The sequence below is a fragment of the Priapulus caudatus genome, unplaced genomic scaffold (assembly GCF_000485595.1).
Source record: "Priapulus caudatus unplaced genomic scaffold, Priapulus_caudatus-5.0.1 Scaffold290, whole genome shotgun sequence".
NCBI lineage: Eukaryota > Metazoa > Priapulida > Priapulimorpha > Priapulimorphida > Priapulidae > Priapulus > Priapulus caudatus.
The window spans coordinates 211,758-227,945 of record NW_014577351.1 but is presented as its reverse complement, the minus strand read 5'-3'; the positions used below and the strand labels follow the sequence as shown (position 1 = coordinate 227,945).

General features: G+C 39.7%; 3 protein-coding genes across 3 annotated transcripts in view; all 3 read left to right on the top strand.

Annotated features, from left to right (window-relative positions):
• Window positions 1-1,473: 1,473 nt before the first annotated feature.
• On the top strand, window positions 1,474-3,015 carry LOC106808609 (large neutral amino acids transporter small subunit 1-like). Its single transcript, XM_014811389.1, has 5 exons — window positions 1,474-1,480; window positions 1,608-1,758; window positions 2,145-2,268; window positions 2,734-2,837; window positions 2,952-3,015. Exons 1-5 carry the CDS (start codon window positions 1,474-1,476, stop codon window positions 3,013-3,015), a joined length of 450 nt encoding a protein of 149 aa, XP_014666875.1.
• Window positions 3,016-4,133: 1,118 nt separating this feature from the next.
• On the top strand, window positions 4,134-14,400 carry LOC106808608 (Y+L amino acid transporter 2-like). Its single transcript, XM_014811388.1, has 11 exons — window positions 4,134-4,214; window positions 4,357-4,534; window positions 5,809-6,276; window positions 10,408-10,556; window positions 11,193-11,302; window positions 11,755-11,878; window positions 12,223-12,326; window positions 12,872-12,968; window positions 13,525-13,674; window positions 13,964-14,141; window positions 14,339-14,400. The coding sequence occupies exons 1-11, from the start codon at window positions 4,134-4,136 to the stop codon at window positions 14,398-14,400; spliced, it is 1,701 nt and encodes a 566-aa protein (XP_014666874.1).
• Window positions 14,401-15,146: 746 nt separating this feature from the next.
• LOC106808610 (large neutral amino acids transporter small subunit 1-like) overlaps window positions 15,147-16,188 on the top strand; it is a 20,297-nt gene continuing 19,255 nt past the window's right edge. The window contains exon 1 of the mRNA XM_014811390.1: window positions 15,147-15,720. Within this exon, the coding sequence (XP_014666876.1) occupies window positions 15,252-15,720 (469 nt within the window). The 5' untranslated portion in view covers window positions 15,147-15,251. The remainder of the gene's footprint in view (window positions 15,721-16,188) is intronic.

Genomic DNA, 16,188 nt, shown 5'->3' with positions numbered 1-16,188 from the left:
TACTACCTACTACGTACGTACCTACTACGTACGTACGTACGTACGTACGTCGTACGTCTCTCTCTCTCTCTCTCTCTCTCTCTCTCTCTCTCTCTCTCTCTCTCTCTCTCTCTCTCTCTCTCTCTCTCTCTCTCTCTCTCTCTCTCTCTCTCTCTCTCTCTCTCTCTAGCTCTCAATCGCTCCCCCTCTCTCACTCACCTTCTCTCTCGATATGTATCTCTCGCTAAAAATCTCACTGTACTGGACATTCAGACACACGTCAGCTTTTTTAATCCTTTTACGGTAATTTACTACAATCCCTTGCCGGTTTATACTGGCTCTGACTACAAGGTCATTGTGTGTCTAAGGGGAAACTCTTATAGCGGTATAACCTGTTTGCTAAACTTGAGCCTGCTCTACTCCAGCTAAAGTAATATATTATGTGTATAAATACCACATACCGTACCGGTAAGCTGTAATGACAATGCAAACATGCTGTTCTATACTATAGTCTACATGTAATAAATCGTCCAGCCCGCAATTAACAAATTCTGAACTGCTGATCATTAAATATTTAATTGTTGGAAAACGTGTGAAGGGAGGAAGGGAGGGAGGTAAGAAGACAGGTGGAGAAAGGGAAGGAGGGCGGGCGGGAGGGTGGGAGGGTGGGATTAAGGGGGAGGAAGGAAGGGAGGGAAGAATGGAGAGAGGAGGGGAAGAGGAGAGGGGGAAGGAAGGGAGGCAGGGAGGGAGGAGGGAGAGAGAGTATAGAGAAGCAATCAATCAGAGTATCAATGTTTAAAGAGGATAGTGCGCGTGCCATAAGGATTTAGCAGAATGATCTCCGATACACACGGACTTACCGATTATCATAACGTTAACAACAGACATTGTATATAGACTATTAATACATCAGTAAATGCCAGACACATAATGTTATGCGTTGATATAATTACGTGTGAACCACAACATGTTTGCGATGGCTAGGATATTCTCATAGCCTCAGAGCCTATTTGTGGTCGATAAGCAATCCTCTTGTGCCCAAAACCTACTTGAGGTGACTATGCACAATTTTTGCCAAGAAAGGTTTTTTGCGCAGTGCGGTTCAAACCTATTTTGTGACCTCAAATATTTGTTATTGGGGCGGCTTACCTATACGGCCTGAAATGTAAAGTGATGTTATAATTATTTTGCATGTTAATTTTTTGGAAGATGATATATAAAAACGACAAAAATTGTAGGAGAGACGGTGATTACTATTTTATATAGAATTCGGATACTTGTAGATCATATAGATGGCACGCATGCTGGCACGCATGAAGGCACACATGGTGGCATATATGCTGGCACGCATGCTGGCACACATGTTGCATGGCATATAATGCTGGCACGCATGCTGGCACACATGCACGTATAAATGCACGTAGTAATCGCGTGATGAGCAGTTACGAGCAAGTTTTATGTAATTGGGTAATGGTTTCATGTAATAGTTTAATGTTCGGTGAGCAATTTTCAAACATGTAAGTATCGCATATGGTATTAGTTGTTGTTTGTAAGTTCATTTTATTTATTGTTGCAGTTAAAATTTTGTTCAGTGAATTGTTGTGTTGAGTATTGTTTTTTTGTAGGTCACACAGAGAACTTCCAGGAGATGTGGAAACCAATAGAAAAGCCAGCCTCTGTCAGCATGATAGCCTTGTCCTTTTACAATGGATTGTTTGCTTACGCAGGATGGAACTTTCTCAACTTAGTAACCGAAGAACTGCAGGAACCAGAAAAGTGATTTTTTGACGTGATTATGATAGATTTATTTTTAAGTATTGAATGTAAATGAGAAACGATTTGGAAAAATTAGTAATGAATAATAGACAAATTGCATATTGCAATAGTATTAAAAAATAAATAAATACAAAAACTAATGTTGATTATTTAACGACCTTGCCAATTCACAGAAATGTTTTACTAGATTGTTACTAGACACTGCAGTTAGAAGATTTTAAGTTGAACTTATTTTAAGATGGCATATGGAGCAATAATACTAACATTAAACTAAGATGGGTTTTCGATAATTCCTTGTTTACCCCACCCATAATCTACAGGGTTGTCAGCGGTTTCGCGTGACACGGGTTTACAGCTAAATATATTTTGGGGGGATTCCTTATTAGGAATCTACCTCGAGCCATCATGATCGCCCTGCCGCTGGTGACAGTCGTCTATGTGCTCGCCAACGTCGCTTACTTTGCGGTTATCTCTCCAAATGAATTCCTCACGTCAGATGCAAGTGGTGTGGTGAGTTGTGCCTCCTCAATTGACTGTGACGTGAACAGGAGAGGTGCCGCGGCTATGTTCGCAAGCTAGATCAAACAGTGTACTTTGATTATTGATTATTTGCATAATATGGAAAAAGCCTTTTTTATGGTAATAGCGTAACGTTTACAAACGAAGTGTGTTGAGGGATATTTCTTCAGTGTAGTATCGGGAATGAGTACCAATGAACTTTGTTTTTATCCACTCCTGATAGTATATAGTGTTCCAAAATAATACAGTACATAGTATAGTATTCCAAATTTGTCATCGCTCGGCGGGTGGCTGTGCGTTATGTGCGATGGCGCGCACAACGGCGTGGATGAGAAAAGGCAGGTCATAGTTAAAAATGTGCGCCGTCGTTGTGGAAATGGGACGACACCGTAGTTGGAAAACGATTTAAAATATGCGACGCGAGCTTAAATAGTATACATTATACTTTGTGTGCAGCTGTTCGGAAATCGCATGTACGGAGTGATGGCCTGGATCATACCTGTGTTTGTATCCATGTCCTGCTTTGGAACTGTCAACGGAACGCTCTTCACTTCTGGGAGGTGAGAAATTTGCACCCGGAGTGGCGGATAGTTAAAAGCTAGAGTGTTAAGTGTCATCGAGGACAGCGTGATGTCTAGACGTACTTATCATCCATTTATCATTACCGCCGCGAGGCTGTTCATTTTGCTTAAAGGGGTCAAAGCCGCGGGCCTTTTTGTGTTCAGCATGGGGAGTTGACCGTATGCAGTTTTTCACTGGCTGCTGACCGTTCAATAGCAACCACGGTGATCCATGTGAAATCTACCCCATTTGCGCCCCGCAACCACACACATACACACACCGCCACCATATAGAGTCCTGTGCCGGTATTAGACCAGTCAATATATGAAATACCCGGAACAAATTGTATATAAATCTTTGCCATAATATTTGTATACATTTGGAATACATATTTTGGGTATAACACCACCTGTATAGGGTATATAAGGCCTCAAACTTAAAATGGCGGCCATTTTGGATTTATGCTAATTAGCCAGTTTCCCGTGGTCCGAATATGGCCTATTTTGCATATGAAGTTTAGGAGGGTCTAATCAACAACTTTCAACAATAAAACCTTCTGTTGCAATTTGTTCGCTATTAGAATATTGATATTTGTTGCTATATCGCTATTTTATCATTCTGTGAACTGCATGGTGCAATTTTTTCATACAGAATTACGTGAAGCCATCAAATATGCATATATTCGTAGTGCAAAATAGAATACTTTTTGAGTAGGATAGCTGGTTATCACATTGCCATTGCACGTGTTGGTAGGTGGTAAATGGATGACCCAAAAACGTTTAAAACTGTTTACTATAGGCTGCTCTTTGTCGGAGCACAAGAGGGACATTTGCCGGCGGTGGTCTCTATGATTAACGTTAATAAGCACACACCTTCCCCAGCGCTGATATTCACAGTAAGGGCTTAATATCACAAATTTACTAAATATCAGACAATGACATAATATAATTGTCTGAATAACATTATCATACAGTTGTATATGGATGAATAAATTATGCGATTCGAGGCAAAATTAATTAGTGATTAAGTCAGTTTTAATTAATTTAGTTGAATGGCGTACATCTCATTTTGTATGATATGTTCGTCTTGTCATTTCATTGGCTTAGTCTCTACATTTGTTTTATTTCCACTCATACGTTCTAGGTCAAAACTGAATTGCATGGCATGAATGTAATTAATAAGGAAAATATAAATGTTTCATTTCCATGTGCGTTCTGTTTCCACAGTGCATCACCTCCCTCATCATCCTGTGTGTGAGGGATGTGTTTGCTCTCATCAGCTTCTTCAGCTTCGGCATGTGGCTGTGGGTGGCTGTCTCAATTATTGCTATGATGTACCTGCGCTGGAAGGAACCTGACTGGGAGAGACCGATTAAGGTGGGTGATACAGAACAGGTTTCATTTCCACGAACGCGGTGCATCCGTATCTCTTTCATTCGGAGAACTGCATCACGTTTGATACATTGTCTATACGCATCTGAGTGATAACGCGATTAACACTATTCTGTCTCGTTCGCAGTTGAACATCATCATTCCAATAATTTTCGCACTGTGCAGCGTCTTCATTGTCGTGTTGGCATTCGTTGAGGATCCGGTGCCTTCAGGTTACGGCCTGCTCATCAATGCACTCGGCATTCCCGTCTATTTTCTGTTCATATATTGGAAGCCCAAGCAAGCCTGCTACACGGCACTATTCGGTATGTGTTTGAATGTGGGAATGCTATTCCCTTCATCTCCCTCCTCCCTCTCTCTCTCTCTCTCTAACTTATTCACTCACTCACTCACTCACTCATTCACTCACTCACTCACTCATTCACTCACTCACTCACTCACTCACTCACTCACTCACTCACTCACTGTGCGTTCGTGCGTGCCTATGTGCGTGCGGGGCGAGGATTGTTACATAGAGAGAGACAGGCGACAGGTTAAATAAAAAAAATTCCTTTATTATTGCATTTTCTAATGCCCTTACTGTGATTCCAAGATATCTTAGTAACAGCATAAATTTAGGAACGTTAGAAATTTATGATAATTATAAACTGAAAAAATACAACGCAAACAAATTTTTCCTCAGTGGGATTCGAACCTGTCACCTCTCTGTCTCCAGTCAGCGAAACTGTGCGAAATGGCCAAATAATTAGTAGGGGCGGTGATTGTTATGTAGGGAGAGACAGGTCACATCTCTGTCTCCAGTCAGCCAAACTATGCCATTACCGTGTGTGTGCGTGTGTGCTTGCGCGTGGGCGTGTGTATGTGTATGTGCGTATGTGCGTGCATGTGCGTGTATAAATACACATACAAATACGCAGATAGTTTGCATCCAGATCGGAAAACACTAGATTTCTATTTTAATTCAATAATATCGTCATATTCACGTTAAAGTGACGCTGAGAGGGTCTATGTCTCCTAGGGTACTGCCGAAACGTACCCTGGATACGGTCCGGTATACCGGAACGTACCCTGGTACTATCTATTATGCCGGACCGTACCTCGCCTACTCCACTAACGAGTCTAGGGAGTCGCCTACGCCTACTCCCTAACCCTAACCCTAACCCTAACCCTAACCCTAACCCTAACCATATCAAATAGTTACCAGGTAACCAGGGTACGTTCCGGTATACCGGACCGTACCTAGGGTACGTTCCGGCAGTACCCTGGGGGACATAGACCCTATGAGCTAAAGTGACCATATATCGATAACTTATCCCAAATAAATCTCAACCTCATCGACCCAAATTCCTGCATTTTTTTCATTTGCAGTTCATTCTACTTCCGTATTATTTATCTATTCATGATCAACTCCATACATATGATACTACTCAAGATTCAAGGCTGTCTATTCGATACGTTCGAAACGATCGCTGCTGAATCAACCCCCTGTGGCTTTACTTATTCCCTTTTCTGCGTTGTGCATGAGCAAATGAGATTTTCATTGTATAGATAAGGTAAATATTTCTCACTGAACTTTCAGGTACACGTAACCTTTGCATAATGGTTACCAGTGATGAGAAAAATTCTCGTGACGGTAAAGTAGAACTGAAGAAGAAGGTGACCTTGTTCAATGGCGTGACCATGATCGTGGGATGCATCATCGGATCGGGAATCTTCCTTACTCCCGTCGGAGTTTTAAGACAGACACAAACCATCGGCTTGTCGCTCATCGTCTGGGCGTTGTGCGGCGTGCTGTCGACGCTAGGCGCGCTGTGCTATGCCGAGCTGGGCACCACGATACCACGCTCTGGGGGTGACTTCGCCTACATCATTACAGCGTTCGGACCGTTACCAGCTTTCTTGTTTCTTTGGGTGTCTCTAACGATTATTCGCCCAACATGCCAAGCTGTCGTTGCCCTGACCTTCGCTAAATACGCCACGCAGCTATTCTTCCCGGGCTGTGAGCCGCCTAATGCAGCTGTGCGCATACTGGCCGCTCTGTGCATCTGTAAGTGGAGCTCATAGGGTCTATGCTGCCTAGGTCTAGGGTCTAGGATCTAGGGTCTAGGGTCTATGCTATAGGTGTCTATAGTCTATAGTCTATAGTCTATAGTCTATAGTCTATAGCTGCGTTCACACGTATACACGGCTTAGCTGGTACCGTACTTAGTTGGTGCTAAGTCCGGTCGGGAAGCCCAATGACCAGGCAAAGAAGAGAGGGCTACGAAGATTGTCTTTTCACTTACAGTAGAACAGGAGGAGAGTATGCTGGAGTTCTTGCAAGCAAATCCAATTATCTGGGACTCGCCCGCAACACGCTCACAGTACGCCAAATAAACGCTAGCTGTTCGGTAAAAATACGTTAAATACGTTACTCCGTCACCAGGCATACGTACAATACGTCTGAATACGTCAAGATACGTTGCAAATACGTCCAATATAGGTTAGAGGTAAGTTACTCAATCGTTGTCAATACGTTAGGTGTACGTTACACTTTCCAGGGCCGTAGTGGCCTACCAAAAAGTGCCACTGCAGAAATATGTAGCCAAATTTAGGGGGTCTGGGGGTACTCCCCCAAAATTTTTTGGAAATGTAGAGCCTGGAAATGGCATTTCCTGCATTTTCAGGCTATGTTGAAAGCAACCAATTCTGATCATTTTAAAAGGTCAATTCGTAAATTTCAAAGAGGAATGTAGCTAAAGCTGATGTTTTGACTAAAGTATCTATATATTATGAGTATGATAACTAATAAAACATTATTTACAAAATTGTATATACTATCAGTACATAAATATGAAAAATAAGCCTATTTTCAATCTGCATTTATACTTTCACTATGTACATCTGTATGTTTTGAAGTTTGAATTTGAATAGGCACATTGTCATATTAGATACACATTCCAGAATTTTTTTCTTCAAAATAGTGCCACAGCAGTGCCGTGCTGCCGTGGCGGCCACTACGGCCCTGCCCTCAGCCGACGTATCTCGACGTATGAATAACGTACCTCTAACATACCTCTAGCGTATGTCAACGTATGTCTAACGTACCCACAACGTATCTATAACGTATGCCTAACCTATGAATTATACGTTGTCATACGCTAAAAATTTGGAACAACCTAAAACATTTTTTCTGTCTCGGCGTTCCTCGACGTACGACAGCGTATCACAGCGTGCTGTTACAACTTATACACGAATACAACTTATGCCTAACGTACTCCTATATCCTATATCAAATCCTATATCAATCTATCCTATATCAAATCCTATATCCTATTCTAAACCTATATCAACGTACACCAACGTATTGGCGAAAAATCGCATACGCTGGCATACGTTAAGGCTATACGCCTAGTGTGACAGGGCCATAAACGAAGGGACCTTTAAACTGTGGCAGCTATAGTATAGTGATTACTGGAAATGGCAGGAACATGTTACCTAGTTTATCAGAATAAATCTCTAAGTCTACGTAGGCGATTATTTGATTTTCGAGAAGAGGCAGCGTTGAACGCGTAAATTCACAACCAGGTTTGTTAGAAATGCGTGGTTATGTCGTGGATATAAATAAAAAGAGCGTTTTGTGAAAATGTTTTAACTGTTCTACATCTGAAAGTACTTGCTGAAGATGCAATTCTACTTTCATCTCCATTTTATCCGTGCTGTCAATCTCTGTGAAATTACTAACAAAACGTTATATCATTACATATTTAGAATAGAAAGAAATCTCATGCACTATATCACTGACGTCAGAAACCTACCATATAATATAACCGGAAATGAGGTTAACAACTGTTTTGCTCAGATTGATTCTGAGCCAACTGCAAATAACAATTATAATATATGGGATGTAATGAAATGTTATTGCTCAGAATCATAAAAATAATTTGTGTGGTGCATGCAAGATCATAAAAGTAAAAAAGAAGTTCACTTGTGACACATCAGTATCTCTCTCGGTCATCTCTCATCACTTGCTTTCTTGCTTTCTCTCTCTCTCTCTCTCACACACACACACACACACACACACACACACACACACACACACACAAACACACGTGCGCGCACAGAGAGAGAGAAATGGATATGAAAATGTATGCCGTAGCAGTGCACTCCTGAACGCACCGCCACACCTGTTTTGCTGCATGGTTCCCGCGGTCTCCGATTGGGACATGCGTAATCAGCTCAGTAAAATCACACATATATAAATATAGTCATACATTTTCTGCCTCATCAATGTAAGCTTCTTGTCTCTTCACTTGTTTATTAAAGACAGGTAACGTCACAATATAATTACGTCTATGGATAACATCAGGAGTGAATAATAATAGATTATGAAATGAAGAAGAAAATGTCAATAAGATGTGAATAATATCTATTATTATTCACTCCTGATAACATCTATAATGACTCCCAAATCAGCGACACGGACATCTTGGTGTCTGTCCCTCGTCTATTATAACAGTACATTAACGATAATTACGTTCTACGATAATTATAATAGTACATATGGATTAAACATTTGAAAAAAATCAATTAATTATCCCCTTCCAGGGTCATATAATACTAGTAATTACTCTATATCAATAATACCAGGAGTAAGATAATATAGGATCCTATATTATCTTACTCCTGATAATACCTATCTTGTCATATATAACATACAGTTGTCTAAACAGTGCAATATAACACACTAAACGTAACATAGTGTTAACGTTATGTGTTATGTGTAAATGTGTCATATATAACATATAGTTTTCTAAACAGTGAAGGCGAACCCTTCGTGTGATCATAAATTGAATTGAGGATAAATTATGGACGATGTGGCTTTTGATTGGCTAAAGAGGGCTATAATTGATCCCCAATAAAATTTATTTTTCCTTAAAGAAAACTATTAATTCTGAGTACAATTTCCGGAGAAAGTATTTAGGTTCACAGTACTTTTATTAAAATAAATTAGTCTAAGTAATATAGGAACCACAATTACAGTTTGGGGTACCCCATTGTTTATATATGTTGGTTGCAATCCGATGAATTCAAACTAGATAATTTCTATTTTGAAGTACTTTACGCAATATTAACTAAGAGAAACATTTGTCTAATACTAGGAAAATCAGGCCAGCAGCCACAAAATGTGGATGAGGACTTAACCTCTGTACCCAACTCGGGATATAGTACGCAGTTGCTACAAATAGTAGCATGGCGCTATGTCAATAATATCAAGACTATATAGACTATATTACGACTTTCCTGAAAATATGCGATGCTTGACAAACATAACATTGAGGTCGATGACACATAGTATCAGCGTCAGAGTTTGTGTGTCTCAGCGTTACCACAACTAAACGTGCTGGCGTAGGCGTACCAGTAAGGCATGCCTACTAGGAAACCACAGGTAAAAAAATGCGTGAGAGAGGAGATAGAGTAGAACTGAAGAAGAAGGTGACCTTGTTCAATGGCGTGACCATCATCGTGGGATGCGTCATCGGATCGGGAATCTTCCTTACTCCCGTCGGAGTTTTAAGACAGACACAAACCATCGGCTTGTCGATCATCGTTTGGGCGTTGTGCGGCGTGCTGTCGACGCTAGGCGCGATGTGCTATGCCGAGCTGGGCACCACGATACCACGCTCTGGGGGTGACTTCGCCTACATCATTACAGCGTTTGGACCCTTACCAGCTTTCTTGTACCTCTGGATGACTCTGCTGATTAGTCGCCCAGCAGTCCAAGCTGTCGTCGCTCTGACATTCGCTAAATACGCCACGCAGCCATTCTTCCCGGGCTGTGAACCGCCTTACGAAGCTATCCGTATATTAGCAGCTGTCTGTTCATGTAAGTATGAACGCGATCCGACTGACGTAATTCGCCCAATTCTGTGGATTGGAATTAATATAATATGATTAATTTTTAATTATATAAGTCAATTTTGTTTTTCTTTCCTCGATCTATTAATTTACATGCAATACTTCACATCCAGCATTTATAGAGATCAGTATATTTTTATCGTGCTATATGAATACCTTTACTAGTAACACGGCGGCTTTTATAATATACATCTAGGCATACACGAATATATTATATTAGTTTATTAGAACAAAGTACCAGCTTTGTTGCAACTTGAATTTTAATCGTTATGTTATTTAGGCGCACTGGCGTATATAAACTGTGCTGGCGTGAAGTGGGCGACTAGAATTCAAGACTTTTTTACCAGTGCAAAGCTGTTGGCACTGATGTTGATTATCTTGACAGGAATTGCCTGGCTTTGCATGGGTGAGTTTACTTCTTATTCGTTCGTACTGTGTATATGTGTGAATCTTATCAATGACATCAAGAGCTAATAAACCTTTTATGGTGTTTATCAGGTGTTCATTAGCTCTTGATGACATATAAATGTCCATTGTTCCATGTCATTATAATTTATCCGTTCTTTATCTCAAATATACGTGTACACTGCATAAAGTAGTGCTGCAATGTTTAGTGAGTACACTTTCGTTACTTACAGCGTGAACGTAATTAATACATTCATTTGTGGCTAAAGACCCGACCCCCCCTCCAAAACAACAACAACAACAACAACAACCGCACACAACAAACACATTCAAGCCAAAGCATAAACATATACCTGCATACATGCCGTACGACATGAACACACACACACGCGTACACACACGCACGCACGTACGCACGCAGACACTCACGTAGACATACCTGTACCTATATACATCTATATCTCTCAACAAGGTATATGGAAATGATTTTCGCTTTAGCTGAATATCAGAATAAATAAGATTAGGCCTAGCTATATATCGTAATCGCGGCTATACAAATTTTTATACGAATTTATTGTTGAGCTTATTAGGGATGGGTAGGACCTAGTCTACTTTTTAGGTCACACAGAGAACTTCTACCATATGTGGGAGCCAATAGAGAAGCCAGCTACTGCAGGCATGATAGCCTTGGCATTCTACAACGGATTGTTCGCCTACGGAGGCTGGAACAACCTCAACTTTGTAGTCGGGGAACTGAAAGATCCACAAAGGCGAGTTTTTTTTTTACATGCGTTCTCACCCAAATCTACACATTGTTTAATATGAATTTAAAATGAAATCTGAAGATTTGTATAAAATAAAAAATTTTCAAATAAAAGTTTGGAACATTACAATTATAAACTGCTTAGGAATAGTGTATGACGGAAGCTAAATAATAGAGATACGTGTCAATAATGTAATATAAATAGTAACCAATATAAATATATTGGTTAATGGTCATTAAAATCGATAAACATAGTTTCGTCTGAAAATAGTTTAGCATCTTTTCAGACTCCATTTAAAGAGGAATATTTTATACAGAAACATTTAGTATATCGAGCATATATGATCTAAATCTACGAAAAATCTATGTTCAAAACAACTGTCTTGTTTTTCTATACGTGTTACACGCATCATAAATTACTAATTATAAATATTTATATTTTTTGGGATGTTACATTAGAAATCTACCTCGCGCCATCATGATCGCCCTGCCGCTGGTAACAGTCGTCTATGTGCTCGTCAATGTCGCCTACTTTGCGGTTCTTTCCCCAAGCGAATTCCTCACATCAGATGCAAGCGGTGTGGTGAGTTATGCCTCCTAAATTGAACGTTGGCACATTATATATACTAGAAGTGCTGCAGCTGCACTTGCAAGATTAATAAAATAGTATTTATTGATTATGCTCGCATTAAAAAGAATAATTCGAATTCGTTTGTTAATAAAGTAACGAAATTTTGTTACGTCGACGCATAAGGTCACTGATTCTAAAAGAGCGTTGGAAATATATTCCAGTATTATGTAGATTTTTTTAAACCAAACATTTTTAAAACGTTTTTTAAATAATATACGTTATACATACTATCAGGAGTAGATAATAATAGATTATTATTATAAATAATCTATTATTATTCACTCCTGATACTATAGCTGTTTGGCAAGCGGATGTTTGGAGTTATGGCCTGGATCGTACCAGTGTTTGTTTCCATGTCATGCTTTGGGACGGTCAACGGAATGCTCTTCGGTTCTGGAAGGTAAAATACTTATAGCGAGATTATGGTACAATTAAAAATTATCTTGTAACGGGCTGATCAGCTAGGAAAAATTACAAGAGTCAGTGCAACGATTACAAAGAACTTCACCTCCGACACTCATATCTGACACGTAAAGAGACAATCTAAAAAGACGATATCAGATCAAAACTGGAGGGTCAAAGGTCAAATAAAGGATTTACTTCCTAACTCAAGGTATATGACCGGAGGCGAAAAAAGGCGCAACTGCGGCAAAAAAATCTCCAAAGCTGGTATCTACGTTCTTGACATTCGCAATGTAGTAGGCGCATTGAGATGAAGTATCCTCAGTGCAAGAATCAAGGTCCAGTGAGGGAGTTGTTTCAGCATAATATATATATTTTTTTTTTTTAAACATTTTATTATCTCAACATGAAATCCACCTTCTGTGCATAACCTCTCTGCGATGTAAGACATTGTTAATTAGCATAGTCATTGATAACGTTGCAATATGGCATACGTTGAGGAATTGTGTATGAATATGGAATGTGTAAAAATGTCCACTACAGGCTCGTCTTTGTTGGAGCACAGGAAGGACAATTACCGGCGATAGGCTGTATGATTCACGTAAAGAACCTTACACCCTCTCCAGCTGTGATAATTACAGTAAGCACTATAATTATATGTCTCTTCGTCAGGCGACAACAACAGAAATATGTTATATATATTATATATCTCGCCTGACGAAGAGACATAATTATATTCTCGAAAGCTCGCGTAATAAAATTTTGACACCTATTTCTATTTTTAAATTAATCTTATCGCTTCATGGGTGTCCGTGTGTTTTTACTTATGATTTATCACTTTATTATTTATTACTTATATATCACATTTGATCAAAATTATGTTACGATGCTGCATTATACTATCCTCCGAATTATTATATTCTTAAACACAGCTAGATTGAAGTAAAATTAATTAGTTAGATACATTTACTACCAGTTATTTATTTCTCATGTTTTCCGTGTGCGCTCTCGGCGTGTGTAGTGTCGTTATGTTTCTAGCAGTTCCACTACTTGAATCAATTAACCCACATCACGGTAGGATGTGTGCTGAGACAACTAGCTGGTGAGTGACAGCCTGTGAGTGGGAAAATATAAAGACTCCTACACAAGCCGAGTGGCGAGAGTATCTGTGATGACATGATGTTTCGTTTCAACAGTGCATGCCTTCATTGGTCATCCTGTGTGTGAGAGATATCTTCTCGCTCATCAGCTTCTTCAGCTTTAACGTGCGAGTGTGGATGACCGTATCTGTACTTGGTATGCTGTATCTGCGATGGAAGAAGCCCATGTGGAAGAGACCGATCAAGGTGCAAGAGACATAATCAAGCTCAAGTGACCAATTTATCATATGTTTAATTCATTTATGTTAAGGGCTTTATTACATATATGTTTGTATTCTTTTTATAAGTGACTATTACGTTTATAATTACATTTATTTGGCTTGTTATTTTGATTAAATTTACAATCTAGAACGGCTATTACCCCATTGGCTCACACAGAGATTCGAGTCTTAATTAGAATCGTAGTTTATTATTGATAAACGCATGTGATCTAAAGTAAGCACGCGCTTTGTAAATATGCCCTTTTCGCTTGCAGTTGAACATCATCATTCCAATAATTTTCGCACTGTGCAGCGTCTTCATTGTCGTGTTGGCATTCATTGAGGATCCGAAACCTTCAGGTTACGGCCTGCTCATCAATGCACTCGGGATTCCTGTCTATTTGCTGTTCATATATTGGAAGCACAAGCCAGACTGCTACACGGCACTATTCGGTATTATATATAATGATACAAGTAGAGTATATATATATATATAGGCTTCCTATGCTTGGTAATCTTTTCCAATCGACTTTTAAAATTTTATAACATTTCTGTGCACTTATTACAAATAATTTTGAGTTTTTTTAAGTGAGTGCAATTCTAAAAGAGCGCAATTGTACTAATGCATTTGTCATTTTCTTCTTTCGCAGGGAAAGCAACAGAGTTTCTGCAAAAGTTGTTGTATGTAGTGCCCCAAGAATCGGCTATTTAATGGGAACCTTAACCCCGGGGGGTTAGGTAGAATGTATCACACCACCGTAGTGAATTTTTATTGAGAAAGGCAGGGACATCAAGATGTGTCTGTGGTTGTTATATGAATTATCATAATAGTGGTTTATATATCGTATACAGTTATATATATAGTTATATATCGTTTGTCATAAACATCTGAGAATATCATACGAGCGAAAATATATGAACTCAATTTTATTTATAATTTGTGTGGCTGTGAAGTAGGCTTACAAAATACGTGTACGTGAAAAATATAATAAATATAGCTAAAACTATAGCTATATAATAAATATAGCATACGTGTAGTGTATGTTGTATGTTCCAGATAAAAACTCATAATATGTGGTGTATCCATCTATGCTCCATGTTACAAGTAGAAATCATCAGTAGATGGCGCCCATACACTGTAAAAGAAAATGTTTCAAGAACTATGCCTATGTACCTACCACTGAGCTGTATAGGCAGGCTATACAGCTGTTATTTAATACAGCTTAGCGTATGTACACACCATAGCAATATCTATCTATCTATATATCTATATCTATCTATCTATCTATCTATCTATTCTAACCCTAACCCTAATCCTAACTCTAACCCTAACCCTTGTTTACTTGAGATAACGCTAAAAATTAAAAACTGCCGGGCATTTAGGAAATCGAAGACCGTGCCCGGCAGCCGTCAGATATACGCTGGCTGCCGGGCATATAGCCACTGTGTATTTTTTAACAGCTATCTTAGGCCTACACGACTACAGGTAACACTGTAAGTCCTGCTGGCCGTTTTTACCGATATAGTCATACGTCACGTGCGTCAGGCAGGCACATTATCATCATGGCTGACGAAACACAACAGGAAACCTCGCCGAAAGATGTGGATCAAAATGGAGAAAAGGTTGAACTGAAGAAGAAGCTGACCTTGTTCAATGGAGTGACCATCATCGTGGGATGCATAATCGGATCTGGGATCTTCCTTACTCCCGTTGGAGTGCTGAGGCAGGCACAGACCGTCGGGTTGTCGCTAATCATCTGGGTTTTGTGCGGCGTGCTGTCTACTCTAGGCGCACTGTGCTATGCCGAGCTGGGCACAACAATCACACGTTCTGGTGGTGACTTTGCCTACTGCATGGCAGCATTTGGACCCTTACCAGCTTTCTTGTTTCTTTGGGTGTCTCTGCTGATTATTCGCCCAACATGCCAAGCTGTCGTTGCCCTGACCTTCGCTAAATACGCCACACAGCCATTCTTCATGGGTTGTGAGCCGCCTAATGAAGCTGTGCGCATACTGGCCGCTCTGTGTATCTGTAAGTATAACTATTACTAAGCTCACTAATCTTTAATAGCTTTTCATGGAATTTCCTGTGACATATAGTTCTGCCCCCTAGCTAAATTTTACAGGGCTTATTTTTCTCCACAGAAAAAATTAAGCATGATTGCATATGAGGCTGGTGCAAATATACTTTTTGCATATATAATATATATATGCACTTTATCAGCTTATCAGCTCGGGTGTATGTATGTATCACATGGGTTTACACATAGATACTAGAACATGTAATAAATTGTAATTCAAACATAGAAATGAGAGACCTCCACTCTTTGGGGCTAATGGCTATGTGTTTGTATTTAGTTTACATGTATTAAATTAATTCGAAACTGCGTCATTCTGTGATACACGTAGTCTGAGGAGAAATGCCCTCGCACACTAGAGCAATATGGCTCAGCAATCGGACTCGCGAGCAATATGGCTCAGCAATCGGACTCGCGAGCAA

What these genes read in the sequence shown, in the direction of transcription:
- LOC106808609 (XM_014811389.1), top strand. An exon ending in CGTCAGATGCAAGTGGTGTG is followed by an intron (nt 2,269 to 2,733) that starts GTGAGTTGTGCC and finishes CTTTGTGTGCAG; the next exon opens with CTGTTCGGAAATCGCATGTA. An exon ending in ACGCTCTTCACTTCTGGGAG is followed by an intron (nt 2,838 to 2,951) that starts GTGAGAAATTTG and finishes TACCGCCGCGAG; the next exon opens with GCTGTTCATTTTGCTTAAAG.
- LOC106808608 (XM_014811388.1), top strand. Translation starts at nt 4,134, where the DNA reads ATGTGGCTGTGGGTGGCTGTCTCAATTATTGCTATGATGTACCTGCGC. An exon ending in GAACTGAAAGATCCACAAAG is followed by an intron (nt 11,303 to 11,754) that starts GCGAGTTTTTTT and finishes ATGTTACATTAG; the next exon opens with AAATCTACCTCGCGCCATCA. An exon ending in ATGCTCTTCGGTTCTGGAAG is followed by an intron (nt 12,327 to 12,871) that starts GTAAAATACTTA and finishes TGTCCACTACAG; the next exon opens with GCTCGTCTTTGTTGGAGCAC.